Source organism: Larus michahellis, chromosome 4 (assembly GCF_964199755.1).
Source record: "Larus michahellis chromosome 4, bLarMic1.1, whole genome shotgun sequence".
Lineage (NCBI taxonomy): Eukaryota > Metazoa > Chordata > Aves > Charadriiformes > Laridae > Larus > Larus michahellis.
In genome coordinates, this window is record NC_133899.1 from 14,545,753 (window position 1) to 14,562,281 (window position 16,529).

The 16,529-nt window shown below is 39.7% G+C and overlaps 2 protein-coding genes across 2 annotated transcripts in view; both read right to left on the reverse strand.

The window, feature by feature from the left end:
- Positions 1 to 16,227, reverse strand: part of MYLK3 (myosin light chain kinase 3) — a 61,617-nt gene extending 45,390 nt beyond the window's left edge. The window contains exons 1-3 of the mRNA XM_074583043.1: positions 16,102 to 16,227; positions 11,799 to 11,895; positions 10,274 to 10,456 (exon numbers count right to left, since the gene is read on the reverse strand). The gene's annotated coding sequence lies outside the window, so the exon portion shown is untranslated. The remainder of the gene's footprint in view (positions 1 to 10,273; positions 10,457 to 11,798; positions 11,896 to 16,101) is intronic.
- On the reverse strand, positions 3,748 to 16,228 carry C4H16orf87 (chromosome 4 C16orf87 homolog). Its single transcript, XM_074583052.1, has 4 exons — positions 16,102 to 16,228; positions 11,799 to 11,895; positions 10,274 to 10,456; positions 3,748 to 4,304 (listed from the first exon to the last, which is right to left on the reverse strand). Exons 1-4 carry the CDS (start codon positions 16,165 to 16,167, stop codon positions 4,186 to 4,188), a joined length of 465 nt encoding a protein of 154 aa, XP_074439153.1. The 5' UTR covers positions 16,168 to 16,228; the 3' UTR covers positions 3,748 to 4,185.
- Positions 16,229 to 16,529: the final 301 nt, after the last annotated feature.

Below are 16,529 nucleotides of genomic sequence, written 5' to 3' on the forward strand. Positions count from 1 at the left end.
TGGCAATACCTGCATGTGTTCATGCATGCAGAGGAATCTTTTTCTGGAGAACAGCAACTCAGAAAGGCTTTAAACTAAACAGTGGTTTAAGACAGCTTTCTGGTTACACTGTTTAATCACAGGTTATCAATACCTTAAAGGTTATCGGTATCTTAAAGAACAAAAGTCAAGCACCATCTCCTGTGAGGCAATGAGCATGACAAGCAGCCATGACAGTACAGTCCAAGATACAAGGAAGACACTGTGCTGCTATTAGCCTACATGAATCACTGTTTCACTCAAAAAAAAAAAGCCTAGAAAAACCTCAAAAAATTTAAAAACACTAAGTAAAACCAACCCAAAGACCTTTTTTAGGACCCAATATTTGAAGAAAATATCTCAATTCTAGTACCCCTCTCTGTAAATCCTGCTGCCCAGACACAGGGTGATGACAGTCTGCAAAGTATTCCCCAGTACCTTGCCCCATTTTCAACTTTTCTTCATCAATCATAACAGTATTAGAGTGAAAATAACAGGAAAATTAGAGATGTTTGTAAAGTTTGACCAAAGAAAATTTAGATACATAGGATTTCCAGGGGAGGGGAAAAAGATTTTCTTTAAACCATTTTTAAACCATTTAAACCAATTGAAAGTTCGGAGTTCTTTGGTCTTGACAAATTATTCATCTCTACCAACTTTCACAGCTCAAGAGCTAACATCCCACACAACCAATGAAGCCATCTACTTTCAGTGCAGATGGCCAGTAAGAAACCACCCATTAGCAGGATTTTAAGCTCCCAAGTTAGATATGAGTGAGTGATGTTCTAAAGAAAAATACTCTTTCAGTGTACTTTCACCGAAACTTCCTAGTAGCAACAGTAAGAACGCCTGAAGAGACAGTAACTGTCTTTAGAATAAGGCTGCCATCTAGTAGCAGAATAGAGCAAATGCAGAGAAATCTCAGACCAGAATGAGAACTGTGAATCTGCTTGATGGTCTGACATCCTATTACACAGAGATATAAACACGAGAAGCACCTTTCTTCAAAAAAAGAGGGAAAAGAAGAGGCAGAAACCAGAGCTTGCTAGATGGTAGTTTATAAACAGGCAGTTCTCCAGTACAATCCTAAACTATTCAGTTCATAACATGAAGGTTATCTGGTCAGATAAGTCAACATGTAGAGGTTGTATGGAGGTGGAGTGGTGATTTTGTGGTGGTGATATACTTGGTCTTCTTTTGAGTTAATTAAAAAAAACCTGCAGCCTAATTCACTTTTTCAGAAAGAAGATTATTTTTCCGTGTGAGGTCTCATGCTACAAAATGCAGTGAAACAAATTAAGTTAGCCTGAACCACAAAGACATACAAAGGCAGGGCCTAAAATCCTATACTGGAACTAGAGAGTCACAAAATTAAAAAAATGTGTTGCACAAACAGCTTCCTGAAGTGTTACATATTTATTTTTGCTTCTTGGAAACTATGCAGTTCCCAAGTAAGTTGGAGCTGCAGTACATTATCTCTCATCATTTAGCTGTCAGTGGCTTTATTTTAGTTTTGTAGACCATGATCCAATACATTTTACAACTATGATATACGATGATTTGGCTCAGTGTTCATCCATTGATCATCTCTAACAGACAAAGAAAGAGCTCCTGAGACGCCATCGTGTTGATACTTATTTCATATAATACAGATGCTTTCCAGTTCAGTCACTGAATACATTCCAATAAATCTATGTCTTAGCATACCACAGCCACAGAGTTACCAGGGCTTTTGGAAGATGCTGAAGTGTCCTGCCTACATAGGAAAGAATGGTTTGTTTCTGGTTGGTGGGGAAAGTAAGTCAAGACTGTTGCTTTGCAAGATCCACTGGCAAAGCAGCACTCTCCCTGGGATATTTTCAAGGCCACCTGCTTCCATCACAGCTTTCTTGAACAAACTGGAAGAATAGCAGGGGAAGAAAAATAGCACGACCACAAGTGGGAAATAGCTGACAGCGGAGACCTGGGGAAGACAGAGGGAAGAAGTACAGAAACAGAACTCAAACCACTGTTTCAAGAGAGCCTCCACCAACGGAGGAGAAAAAACAGCCTTGCACTTCTGAAAGATATGAATGTATTTTGCAGTGCTTATCAGTGAAGGCAGCAATCTAAATGTAAAAGTCATAAGTTAAATTTTGTCACATCTAACAACATTAACTTTGGTACCCTGAAAATAACTTTAGTTCCACGTACAGGAGCAGAAAGAAATAGATACCTGTAGGAACGCAGGTTAGAACACCAAAGAGACTGCATCAGTAGTACCCTTTGTCCCTTCTTAACACAGTAGATCTCATTCTAGCAGCAGAAGCAACACAAGCCTGATCACATCTTAAGTTCTCAAAATTAGAACTTCCCTTTTGTCATTCTGACTTCAATAGCTTACCATGCAAACATATACTCTATCCTTAAGAGTTACTCATCTGTCCTTACTACTGGTATGTGTGACAGGCTACAGTTCTGGAAAGCAGAAGTCTACGTGATGTAGGGAAGTAGGCCTTGTGTTCGCAATTCCTCATTTACTGGAATAAAGACAAATGTAGATTAGCGGTTTAAGTGCATTTCCACATCCATCCCTCTCATCCAGTGTTAAGAGGGACCCCAGTTACTGCTTAGGAGTTAAAAATTAAAAATCACTTTCCCTGTTTCCTGCTTCTGCTTACAAAGTTTGCATCTGATCAGTCCCTTGTGGCTTAACTTAAAACTATCATAGCTCCTTCCTTTAACCAATAACTAATAAACAATCATTATTTGATAGTCTAGCTTTATTAATAAAAATCTCTGCTTCCACCCAGAGATCAGTTCTCTAGCAGAACCCCATTAGGGGTTCTCACTATTAAAGTAATGTGATACTGAAAAGCATGAGTAATACTGGAAAAAAAAAAACCAAACCTAAGACATTTAGTTGCATTCCCCTTCTTAGAAAAGAGTGAATGAAAGATGACAAAAAGCTAGTATGTCAGATTTTATGAATGCAATTGCCTCCTAAGCTTCCTCCCTCAGGATTTTGCAGCGCTTGAGCTTTTTTTTTTCTTGGTAAGACAAAACCCCATATATTTACTAATGTAAGAATTTTGGCTCAAATTACACTATACCACTTTTTAAAAAGACAAATTTGTGGAATGTTTTCCCCAAACCTAATTCTACCAGAACAGCTCATTTTTGCACACTTAAGTAGACTTTTGCTTTGGCATTTACAGTCAACAAGATAATACTGAAGAGAATTATACTTCTAAAAGGCAGACAAAAAAAGCTGATGAGAGTAAAAGGAACTAGCATAACTTCATCATTTGGAAATACCGGTAAGAAGATTCTAGCTGCAGATCTACGTCTCTGATGCCTGCTTCTCCCTCTCTCCAGTAAATGATGGGCCAAGAAAGAGCATGGGAGAAGTACTTACCATCTGGACAAGGCAGACACACAGTAAACGGTGGTGACAAAACAAGCACTTTGCTCTCAAACTGCAGGACTCTGACCACAAAAAGTATATGTGATTTTTTTAAAAAACAACTCTATGTAACAGGGAATCATTTTCTAGAGAGAATTCATAAACAATACGAAGTTGTCAAGCAGAATAATCCCCCCAAATTAAACCACTTTAATTTTCTTCCTATCGGAATATCACACATATAAAAAAATGCAAATCTAAAGTCATCCCTAGGATGAATACCAGATTTCTAAGAGGATTAAAACCAATACACCCTAAGGATCACAAATGTACTTAATTCCCAGTTCAATAAAATATTGGAATATCAATTTATTAAAAAGTTATGTGAACTGTACATACGGAAACTGCAATATAGCTGAAAAATCTGAAATATATAATTTTAAAGGAAAATCATTTATTTCTGAAAATATTTAAAATATTGCATTTCTGGCAGCAAATTTAAAAGAAGTGCTCTGGAATGGGTGCAGTCTCTCTGTGCATTTGTCTAGCATTTGTCTTCAAGGTGTAAACCATATCTGCTTTCTGATTTTTCACAGCACAATCTTGTGAACATTTTCTTTCTGACTTGTAGAGACAGAATTCAACTTCCAAGAACAGCAGCAGAATTTTAACAGGCAATAGTATGGTCCTTGATGGTGCAGACAACGCTTTCCGAGAGTCCACGACACCTTGGAAATACACTAGCCATTCTGTGTATGAATGCATCAGATTGTGCTTACAAGTTACAGAATAAGTCTTTGATTGATAATTTTTCTGTTTATTTCCGCCAAGGCCACTGAAAATACGAAGGCCTTTTCATCTGAAAGGTTAGCATACATGTCAACTTCTTTTTCTTGTTTCTCTGTAGAAGAAAAAAAAGTCACTATTAGAAGCTTTTTCCATTATCCGAAGTTAATGCAAGTTACACAGTAGATAATAAATGATGTGGAATGGAGTAGTGGAATTGAAAAGAAGTTAGACAATCAACTCCTATGCAGGGAGGGATTGAGAGAGAGGAAGAAGGAATGGAGGCACACAAAGGTGCTAGAAGAGTCACAGAATTAGTCATCCAAAAGCATGACTGAATTTCTGTTCTTTAATGACAAAGAAAGAATGAGTCACTAACATTATATTGATTCCTGGCACAAAAGAGTATTCAAGTGTTCTTCCAGTTTTGGATTGTGGTTTGGTTTTTTTCTTGCTTTTACATAAACACCTCCCATCCAAGAAAAGACAGATATTTCATGATATCCTCATTAAATACATTTGCCCCTCTAATTTACATCTAAGTGACAGAAACCCAGGAGTTTCATTACAGTGCTCAAGACCAAAGAGCAGATAGATGGCAGAAGTCAGGTTCGCCATTTGTCAGCATGATCACTTTTGTAATTTCAACACTGCAGACTTTCAATCTTATCCCAGGTATAGAAAAATAGTAACACCTCAGCAAGCAAGGGAAAGCCTCTGAATTTCCTCTGCTGATGTTGGCTTCTTTCAAGGCTACAGATACACAACAGCAAGCCATCAAGAAGTTTCCATACTGCAGTGCTCAAGTACACTAAGTTACACTACAGCATATGACAAAACTAGTAACATAGTGCTTTCATAAATACCACTTACTTCAGTTCTTGGCTATTTATATCTCAGTTTGGCTAGCCATGGGTAGCTGACAAAACTCATTCAGAAAAAAGGAAAAAAAACAAAAACCAAAAAACAACAAGCCAAAAGCCACAACAAGCAGCAGCTTTGTCAGCAGAAGACCAAGCTTGCAGAAACAGAGAAAAGGAATACATATAGAGCTTTAAGGCTGGTGTCTAGCTGTGGGACTCCTATCTCTAATTCAAGTTCCATGGTGGCCTGGATTAATTTACAATCACAACACGATGCTCAGCTGACAGGCCCCTCTGTCTCATTAACGCACAGACACACATGTGCACGCTCTTTTTGACCACAGCACACTGGCAGACTGCTCCACAAAGACACCTAAATCAGCAATGGGCAGGTGAAAGACAGAGCAGCATTGGAAAATAATGGAAAGTACCATGTGAAAAAAAGATCCCAGCATCTCATATCTCCATCTACTCTCATGGTTGTTCCTTCAATGCGTTCGTATTCATAACAACTTTTTTAGGTTTGGCTTCACATCTGATTGTCTGTGTTACAGCTATGGACACTGTTCCAACAGACTACCATCCCTGTGAAGTCAAGTGCTTGTGGTAAGCAACTAAGCAAGAGAAACTGAAAAATCCTTTACCACTGTGTTCTGATTTAATACTGAGAGAAACACACAGCAACAAAATCCTCTACTTAAAGATTTCTAGACAACCTAAATCACACATAAGTTCACCTTTCCCTGCAAGTAAAATTCCTTAGTGAGAAGCCCGGACACACAAAGATGCATCAGTTTTTAGTCTGAAAACAAGAAACTTGCCTTAACAAAGTGAAACAAATCAAAGCCTATTTAGAATGTAAATTATTTCTGCTTGTTCCCTGGCTACACAAGACAATATTCTCTAGTGTATCAAGTTGGAAATGAAAGCTGGGAAACAGTTTCACTGCAAGTCCTACCCTGTAGTTTAAGACAAATCAGTTTCCATATGTACACTCAGTCTGGGTTGCTCCACTTCCTCCTTCACACCATTTACAAATTAACAATGCTGGGAGTTGTTCTGAGCACAGACACTATGCACACTGGTTATTCCACATTAACCCCTTCTATTTTCATATCTAATCCCTTCCCCTTTTTTCATACTTCCTGATCCAAACAAATCCAGACACCACCCAAATATGTCAGCACCCAGCAGAATCAGAAATACTTCCCCCCCCGCTACTGTTAACAGCTTGTGGACTTCTTAGAAAAACAAAGAAACAAACAACAAAAAAACCCAACACACCAACTTTCTCAAGTTTCCCTTCTCCCCTGTCCTCCTAAAGTACTGGCTTGTTCTGAGAAACTTCAGCTTTAAAAATTGAAATCTTGATATCAAACGGTATGAGGGACTAACAGGTCTGCAAGCTTTATGCATTATTAAGACATTTCCAGTTCTCATCGGTAACTAGTGAAAAGCTTGCACCTGCCTGACATTTTACTATATGCTACTCATAGGAAACCATGGTTTCTACAGACACTATTAAAACTTTCCGCTTCACAGTCTTATCTGAAAGTACTTTTGACTCACTTCTCTATTATTAGCAAAAGACTATCTTACAGAATCACAATAGTATTTTTAACATCCTCCAAAAATGTTAAGTCTTTTAATATGCAACTGATAGGCTATTTAGGTGAAAATATTCAGTCTTTCTGGAGCATGACTCTCATCCCCAGATCTCCTGCAACCCACTAGATCCACAGCCCTTAAAATTGTGATCTATGTGGAAATCAAATATGGACCCTCCACCCTCACAAACTTTGTATGGATTCAAAATTCAAAGTTCTGACATTCACTATCCAAGATATTAAACTACTTCAAACATGCACATTGGGCAAGCAAATGTACAAGTAATACAGTTGGAGATTACTAGAAAAGGAAAACTTGGATGAAGAAACTTAATTCAGCTTAAGTTTTATCAGGATACTGAAATACATATATATACATATCTTTATAAAAAGATTCACCCTTTGTTAAGTATCAAGTATGCTTTAGTAATAGACTCCAGGCCACTCTTACTGAGTCCCACTTGATGGTAACCTCTTTCAGGAGCGGAATAACCAATACCACTTCCTCCAGCACACAAGGGTGTTTTTTGTTTGCTTTAATATAATCAAGGTTGTTACCTAGATAACAAGGCAGGCTGGGAACCTGTCCAGCTGTGAATCACAGTCCCACACAGTAAAAAAAAAAAAAAAAACTACCACCGCCCAAACAACAAACAAAAACCCCCATACCACCACAACAAAAATCAGAATCAGATTATTATGAACTTTCAATTTTCAAAATATATTGTAGCATTTCTGACAAATTAAGTGACAATTTTGACAAGCCAAGCCTGCAGTGAGAAGTTCCTGTTTTCCAGGGTCATCACATGGGTCTGAAACACGTGACAGGAATATTCTCTAGCTCCCAGCACTCTGCCATATCCCCTCAATCTATATCAGCTTCCTCTTTCCTCCCCCTCCATTCCTTCTTAACTAAATCTGCAGAAAAAATAGCTTATTGTAAAAAGGCCTTTTGCTTCTCCTATTCTTCTTAATTGCTGTTGAATCCTGCAGCTCTTTGCTCTAATGTGAGCCAGTCATGAAGGACACAAAAGAACTAGTCAAAGGCAGAGACATAACTGGGAACAAGCACGCTATGCATGAAAAGAGCACGACACAAGCAAGGAAGCAAAGCTACAGATGTCACGGGTGTCATTGGGAAGAAAATTTTCCCAGCTGGGTTGTCTTCAAATGGACAGATTATCTGCTCTTGCATGCTATTATAGTTCAGACATTCTCTGTCTTCCTGTTTTTCATCTACAAATGCATTAGGCATTGCAGAAGCCTAAAAGGCACCAAATATTTAACAGCCTTGCAAACAGTGGCCTCTCTTTCAAGTCTTTTGGGGCAAAGAATAGCACGATCTCTAGTGGCCAGTAATGTGTACCCAAAATATCCTAGAAATATGCAATAGGCAAGGAAATAATATAATTTAAGTCTAACACTAATGTCTTGCACTCCAGAGCTGACTTTTGACACTATGCAGACTGATAGAAGGACTAGCGATGAGTCATACAAAAATCACTTTAATCAGAGTAGAGAAACTAAAGTTGCTTAATATGCTTTTACACAAACAACACTATCAAGCAGCAGGTTTGGTAAATTCTAAAATTCCACACTAATTACTCCACAAGTAGTAGTTAGGCCACTTGAAAAGGGAGAAGTCAATGTTAGCTTGTTTTACAGCAATTACTTACAAAATGATGGGTTCTCTGATTAATTTATTTTTATACCCATGACAGCCATATGTATCAACTTTTTGTCTGTTTTTTTAAAACTGCCCAATAATCACCACAGTGGTCTACAGAGATTACAGTCTGACATAACCAAAAATAAGTCAGAAGTAAGAAAATATCCTAAACCCACTTATTCCTAACCAATAAGGTGTGCTGTACTGGTGAGGAGCAAAGATAATTACAAATGGGTGTGAACCCAAGCTCCATACCAGCTCTGCAGAAAAGGCTGAAGAAGAAATAGTAGTAGTCATCACAGTACCAAGTAAAGGGGATGGTAGGACAAGAAGATTAAAGCAATCTTCTCAAGTAAGATTCAACTAAAAAAAAAAACAAAACACAGTACCAAACACCAAGAAAACAACACATCACACATGCACTCTTACACAAAGATGTCACTCCATCCGTATTTCTAGTTTTCTACCTCAGAGCACTGCCATATTGTCACACTTCGAAGTATGCAGCAAGAGGTTAAAAACATTCAGGCTAGTTTTGGACAGGAAAACATGTTCTCTAAGTATCTCTCATGCTTTCAAATTCCTGCTTTTCAGAGGCTATAAGATGTGCATTAAAAGAATGGATATTTTCTTTTGATTGCTTGGATAACTTTCCTCTTTTTCAGGGGACAGGAAAGAAGATTTAGTTTTCTAGGGCAACACAACAAGCTCAAACCAAAGCTGTATGTGAACTAGACTGGCAATAAAATGCCTAGAAATTATTCTACAGGTGCTAGACAAAGTCTAGCTTGGATCAATAACAAATAGGGAAGCTCTGTATTCTGTGAAGCTACATACATCAATAAACCATATGCAACAGCGAAGAGATTAGATAAGTGTACTCTATTACAGTAAAGTAATTGCCATCCAGAAAACATAGAGAAATCAAATTCTATCTCCTCTTTTCACAGCCAAAGCACTAAAACAACAAAATCCCAATTTATACTTTGTTTTTATAGGAAAGAAGCTTTAAAAAAAAGAAAAACAGATTTACACTGAACAGCAAAGACAACAAAATCTGTTAGTGCAACACTGATTAACATCCATTTTGTTGACAAATACAGTGGCAGGGGAAAAAAACAATTGCATTTCTGAGTTACGCCACAAGGTATGTTTGATGGTTTGAGTAGTTTTAAGAACAAGATCTTCTGAGTATTTTTATGAAGTCTTGTTCTTCCCCTCCTAACTGCCTTCCAGCCTTTTTAAGTCTATGCTGTTTTGGATTAATTATTCCGGACTAAAATTAGTATCTCCAAAACCACACACAGCAAATGCAGTGTTAATAATCTCTTAAAAAAACAGGAATCCTAAGTGACAGTCACATATTTGAAGGGCTCCAACTTTACTCTATTGTGTCTAACAGTCTCTTTATTGTATGAAGATTGAGAATAACAGGTCACCAAGGAACTTCAATAAGCAAGGAGGTATTCTTTCCTCTAGAGTATTATTCTGCAGAAACATGGGACAAAAATTCAGGTCATAGTCATGACTCAAGATGCCCTTTTTACTTCAGCCCTCCAAAAGGTTTCAAGGAACTTTTCAAGCAATCCAATCATCCTAATCACACTCTGATAACAGGCATCAGTATATTGTTTGTAATTGTGATATAGAGCAGCAGTACCTCAAAAAAGAAAAAAAAAACAACCAAAACCAAACCAAACAACCTACTAAGCACTATAGTCCAGTGGCTTTCAACTGGTGACTAAAAATACAGACTTAGTTCCAATTAGACACTGGAACATAAAACCATAGGTCTCTACAGATATGTCCCTTCCCCATATTAAGATATTGGGTATTGGCTGAACTAGTCTAGTTACTTAAATGGTTTGAATGGTATAAAGGTTTATTGACAAAAAAAATCCTGCATAAAGAAAACACAATGAACATATTTCTCCAGTTCTCATACCTCTTTCCTCCTCGTGTTTTTTGGCTGAGGCACTCTTAGGTCTTCCTCTTCCTCGTCTGCTGTGATCTGAATGGCTGTTAGACCTGGATCTTTTCCGGTTTTCTAAGTCTTTATTTACTGCAGAATTTATCTTCTCTCGCTTAACTCTCTCTGTCCGTCTTCTTTTGGCCTCACTCTTGTTTTCTGTGCAAAATAAGAGATGGTATGATCTAAGATTGTTTTCATCTTTGTTCTTAATTTACTCTTAGTGCTTGCCCCACCCATTGACATTTTTTTCTTTAAATCTCTTAGCAAAAGTGGTTAGATATCTATACCTTTACAGAACAATTACATCTGCATCATATCCATGCAGAAATTAAGGTGTCAGATCCAGAATGACACCTCACTTCTCGATTATAAGGATCAAGCCTTTTATTACTCCAAATGCATTTTGCAACATGAGACATTTGCTAGTATACAAAAAGTTCAGCTTCCCACAATAAGATGGGAAATAAGATTATGGCTTTCAGCTTCATTTGGTAACTACTTTATCAACTTTCAACTAAACAATCGGGGAGAGGGAAAGAAAATTGACGAATACTTCCAAACAGCACCACAGACATTGCTTAACCTCCACCACCTTGAAAATTCAGTTATCTAGCATAATGTCATGTAATTCCTACAAGCTAGTAAACTATAAGTATCCTTCAAAATAATGATACAAAATATCAATTACTTAGTCTCCATTTTGTAGGCCTGGTAGGTAATTTTAAAAAGTAGACATTATAAATCAGATAGTTGGTTTGTTGGGTTTTTTTGTTTGGTTTGTTTTTGGTTTTTTTAAAACATCTTCCCTGACAGGTGCTTGTTCTGACTAATTCCTACTGGGACTGGAGGAAGTGATAAAAAGGAACACAAGGAGAATGTTAATCATGCCAGAATGCATATTCAATACTCAACTGACTTCTTACTGTGCCCATCAACAACAAAAGATACACAAGTTAGGCACAAAAAATACACTATTTTTTAATTTAAGCATGCAGAGAGATGCAAGACACAGCTGGGTTTAGATTAAACATACAACAAATTTTACACAAAGTACAATTCAGGTGTGCATAAGTAAGTACAACTCAGCATAACTTCTTCAAAAAAAGAGGATTTTTACTTTCAGAAAACCCAGCTTCAATCAGTATGTACTGTGAAATCTGATCCCTTTGGCACCTCTGGACATTTAGCTTCAAAATAGGATTAACAGAAGGCTTTCCGTAACCTTATGCACAAGCTAACCAATATGCACAGCTAGAATATACACAGAATAAATGCCAACATCACTAGAACAAAGGAAGCAACACTGAAAACACCCACTTTCCCCCCCCTCAAAATTCAAGCAAAATTAACATATTAAAAGTCTACCATGCACAAATTCAAGGGAAAGTGAATTAACAACAGTCAATTTACACAGAGAAGTAAAATACTCTATCCTTTGCCTCCAAGAAACAAAGGGAAAGAACCAGTGCCCCCTTCTTCCCATCTCTGTAAGTATTACCTGTGATGGGTGGTGATCTCTCAGCACGTTTAGCATGCAAGAGTTTTCGACTAATAAATATATATCCACAGGGACATGATTTACATGCAACAGGAACCTGCAAAAACAAAAGGCAAATATTTTGGATCATTTCAAATTATGACAAAATTCCTGTCCAAAGAAGAAAAAAACCTAGTAACTCACACTTTTTGCAGTCTATACTGCAAACTATGGTCCGTACTATTATACAATTGTATTTAAACATAGTAAAACCAGGTTCTGCTGTAAATTGCCCACCAAGTCTTTTCTTTATGCAGTTGTTAGAAATCAAGCTTGAAATGTACAGCTGTTGTGACCACTTTGTTCTACAAACCCTTTTCCTCAAACTGTCAAAAGGGAGTGGGGGAAAGTGAAGAGAACTAAAGCAAGGGAGAATTAGAATAGAAATATAATTCCTCTTCAGTGTTCTCAAATATCCTCACAGTCAAATCAGTCACACATTCTCAGTTTTGCTTCCTTCACTTGCTTAAAAAAAAGTATTAAAGTATGAGTTAAAACTGTCAGTATATTCTGAATACATTCACTTTCAGAAGTATTTGGAAGCAATTCCTTTAGAGAGCAAGAGCAGCTTTAAACAGGAGGCATAATAGAGCCTGAAGCAAAACAGATGCACTTGTACCACGCTCTACAACACGACTGTAGACAAGGCCGGGTGGTTACAGAAGGATCTAGTTAATTCAAAATGCAAATAACCTACCACAGCTAGTCAAAAGCTGACTGCAGGCTGAAGACTTTGAGACACCACAGCGCTTCTGATCAACTAAGCAATCAGGAGCAGTACATTACAAGATGAGAAAATCTGGAAATGCCACACTTGCATGAAAAGTGACAAAAGTCTTACTCCGAACAATTAAAAAAATTGATGCTGATAAATTACAAGCCTCATTACCTTCACTTAAAGCCAAGATCTTTCGAGATCTTTTAAAGTAGTAAGGAATGCACCGTATTGCTTTGATTAGGTTGAAGACTGAAAACACAAATCAAAGCAAGTTTAAACAGAGATCTGGAAGAGATTAACACACATTAAAGTCAACTCATGTTGAAGCACGACAGCAGGGAAAAAAAGCAGGAGGTAATTTCTCAAACGTAATTCTTTAAAACAGGTCTCTACAAGTTTGTCTGTGTCCACTGAAACAAACAGTACAGAACCACAATTGCCTGCTCAATTTTACCAGACATGCAGAAGAACCAAGTTCCAATGTTCTACCGGACAGGAAAAAAAAAAAAAAAGGATCTGTGAAATTAGTACATGAATTTGTAAAGGGGAACTTAACTGCTACTCAGAATAAACAAATTATTTTGCCTTCTGTAGCACATCCTAACTCCTGTAACTTCCCACTACAAACAGCTTACAGATAGACTTTTGATACAGGTTTTATATAATTAGAGACTTTAATTCCCTTTATGGGGACGCTGACATAAAACCAGTTCTAATCAAGGTTTATTGAATCTTAAAGCTCAGAATTTTGCAGACCTGTGTGCACACTTATCTTCTTGTCCATAAGTCAGTATGAGAGTACTAAAAAACACTAACTAGCAGATAGTTTGTATTGTTAAGGTAATAGGTAAGGTAATACAGGAGTTCCATTTAAGCCTATTTTTGAACACCTCGGTCTCTCCAATAATTATATTTCCAGGCACAGTCTAAAAAAGAAAAAAAATGTGGGGAAAACTACCCAAGGGGATTGGAGCTGACCCAAGGACTGGAGCAGACCCAATATTTTTCAATAAACTTAACTGTGTTTAACAGAACAATATTGTTCACATATTACAGGTTTGACATAAAGGTGTGTGTGTCATTTAGAGGGGGATTAGGTGGGAAGGGGTTTATTCACTGAAAGATACCAGTTATGCTTTGAAGGCCTGCACTGATAACACCCTGTAATATAATTATTATGGCAATATAGTCCTACAAACACTATTTTACTCTGTTTAACTTCTTCCTAACCAAAAAGAAATTGAGTTTACCATACAAGAAAGTTCACCTGAAGCTAAATTAAGAAGTGATAATTATTTCTTATTATTAACTGCAAGTACTTCACGTTCCCTATTTTAATGGGGCTGTGCTTTGGTTGTAAAATGACATCAAAAACCTTCTTTTTTTTATTTAAAAAAAAGTCTAAGTGGCAATTACAACAGAAAAAGTTTAAAAACCTAAGAATGTTACTCAATATTGTACTCCAACATTTGCGGCTGCCTAAGTATTTGCATGCATGCCACTTCTAGTAAAGAAATCAGAAACAAATACAAATCCCTTGTTTATGGAAGAATTTAACAAACACTAGTACATGACACAAGAGTCACACAAGAGCTTCCCCACACTCTGTAAAGGGCTGACTTGTACAGAAGGTTTTAGTTTCTTCTCCTCTCTCAAACATTTGGCACTGGAAAACAAGGTCCTATGAGCAACGTTTGTGCCGGGGCAGGACACATATGCACATTAATTACGTTAGCCACAGAAGAGTTGCTAACAGAAAATGTACACTGACATATGCATCATGTGTTTTAGTTTTAAAGCACAAAACAAAATGAAAGTTTCAGTATCAGCTTTAAAAGCCTATAATGTTTGCTTACTTGCTTTTCCTGTCATTGGTGGTTTGATGTTCACTACAGTTATTTAAAAAAAAAAAAAACACGGAAAAAAACCCACTACCACTCTCATATTCAACTTCTCACTCATTTTAATTTATTTCACCAACTGAATAGCCAGAACTTGGCACAAAATTTCTTCTCAGAAATAGTACTTCAGTGACATGCTTAACATGTGAGCATTTGCAATGGTTTATCTGTTGCTCAAAACATGAAATGCCTCACACACAGCTTAACATTCCAAACTGTTCCAGGATGAGCAGGAACACTATAAAAACTACACAAGTCAGAACAAATAAGACGACTTTTTAAAAAATCTTTACAAGCAAAGAAAAATGGCATGAGATTATTTTTTTAAGCATAGCTAAAATAGCCTATACCAGCCAAGTTTCAGGAACAAATAAGAGAAGTGTGTTTCCCATGATTACATATAAAAGCCTCTCCTCCTACCCTGAGCCCCACAGCAGCCTTCTGCAGCGCTGTGTTATTGTTCCAGCAGAGGAGTGCTGCTGAAACAAAACTGGCCTATTTTTAATAGTAACATCATTACCAGTAAAAAGCATAAATTAAAACAAGCTTGTGATATATATAGTAACAATTCAAATCAGCTGTTGTTAACGTTTAAGTGTAACCAACTCCATTTTGTACACATAACAAAACTGCAGTGAGACATAAACAACAGCTCAGACACACATTTGGACTACACGACAGAAATTGCAGCAAAGGTCTCAATTTTGCTGTTTCTAAACTGCTCCATGAGAAAACAACACAACTGAACGCTCTTCCAACAAGCCTTAAGCATATTAGTCATCCAAAGGACAAACTACATTGTATAAGTTACCAAGTTCATTATATTTTTAATACATTACATAGTTACTAAACAAGACTAGTACATAACCAAACAGTTCTGCATGTCGCTTCAGCACAACATAGCTGTTACATTGCCCTGCAAGAGGAACACGATATTTAATGCACGTTCCAAGCAAGAGACCGCAAAGGCAACTTATTTACTTCACATAAACATTGCTTCACAGCGGCACGGAGACACACTTAATTTTTTCTCCTCCCTCTAAACCAAACAGCTCGGGCGACGGCTTCTTGCACCGCTGTTGCAAAGGCGCAGCCGGCAGCGCTGCGTACGACGGGGCGGAGTAGAGAGCGCAGGAAGCGGGGTCGCGCCCGCCGCCGCCGGGAGCCGCTCGCCGGCCGGGCCACGGCTGCCAGCGGCCTCCCAACCCCGCCCGGCCCAGCGAAAGGTCAGTGCGGGACAGCGCGCACCGTAAGGCGGGCAGGCCGGAGCTGAGCCGGCCGCGCCGCTGGTCCCCGAAAGGCTGCTGCTGAGGGCGGCGAGCGCCGGGGCCGCGCTGAGGGAGCGGGTCCCGCAGCCCCGGCCCTCGGACCCCCCCAACAGCCGCTGGCGGGGCTGAAGCCCACCTGCCCCTGTTCCGCCCACGGCTCCTACCCCTCCCTCGGGCCAGAGCCCCGACGGCAGCACCACGTCCCCGCACCGCCGCGGGGCGCCCCCGGCCTGCGAGGGCAACCAGCCCCGACAGCGGGCCGCCGCGGGACGGGCGGAGGCAGCGGGGCCAGTGCCCCTCCCACTCAATGGCGGGGGGACGTTTCAGCCCCGTGGCCACTAATCCGATCGGGGGCGCGGGCCCGGCAGACACCTCACCTGCTGGTCGCACTCCGGGCAGGACTTGGTGGCCATCTTCACTTTCTTGGCCCTGCTCGAGGACATGCTCGCTGCTGCTGGTACCACCGCCGCCGGAGCGCCGACCGGACCGTCCCGCCCCGCCCCGGGGAGGGCGGGAGGAGCGGGGGAGAGGGGCAGGGGAGCCGGCGCAGCCTCCGCGGACCCCGCCCGCTGCCGGCGCGGCCCCTCCGACAAAGGAGCCGCTCCCTGGCCCCGCCGCCGCCGGAGGAGGAGAAGCCCCGCCCACCTCGGCGACGGCAGAGCTGGGGCGGGGCGGGGCGCGGCGCGAGGAGCCGCCGAAGCCGCCGCCGGATTGGCTGCGCGCGCGGGGAGGGCTGTGGCGGGCGGGTAACGGCCGCTCGCGCGGCCCCGGGCTGAGGGGAAGCGGGGAGAGCGGCGGCCGGGGC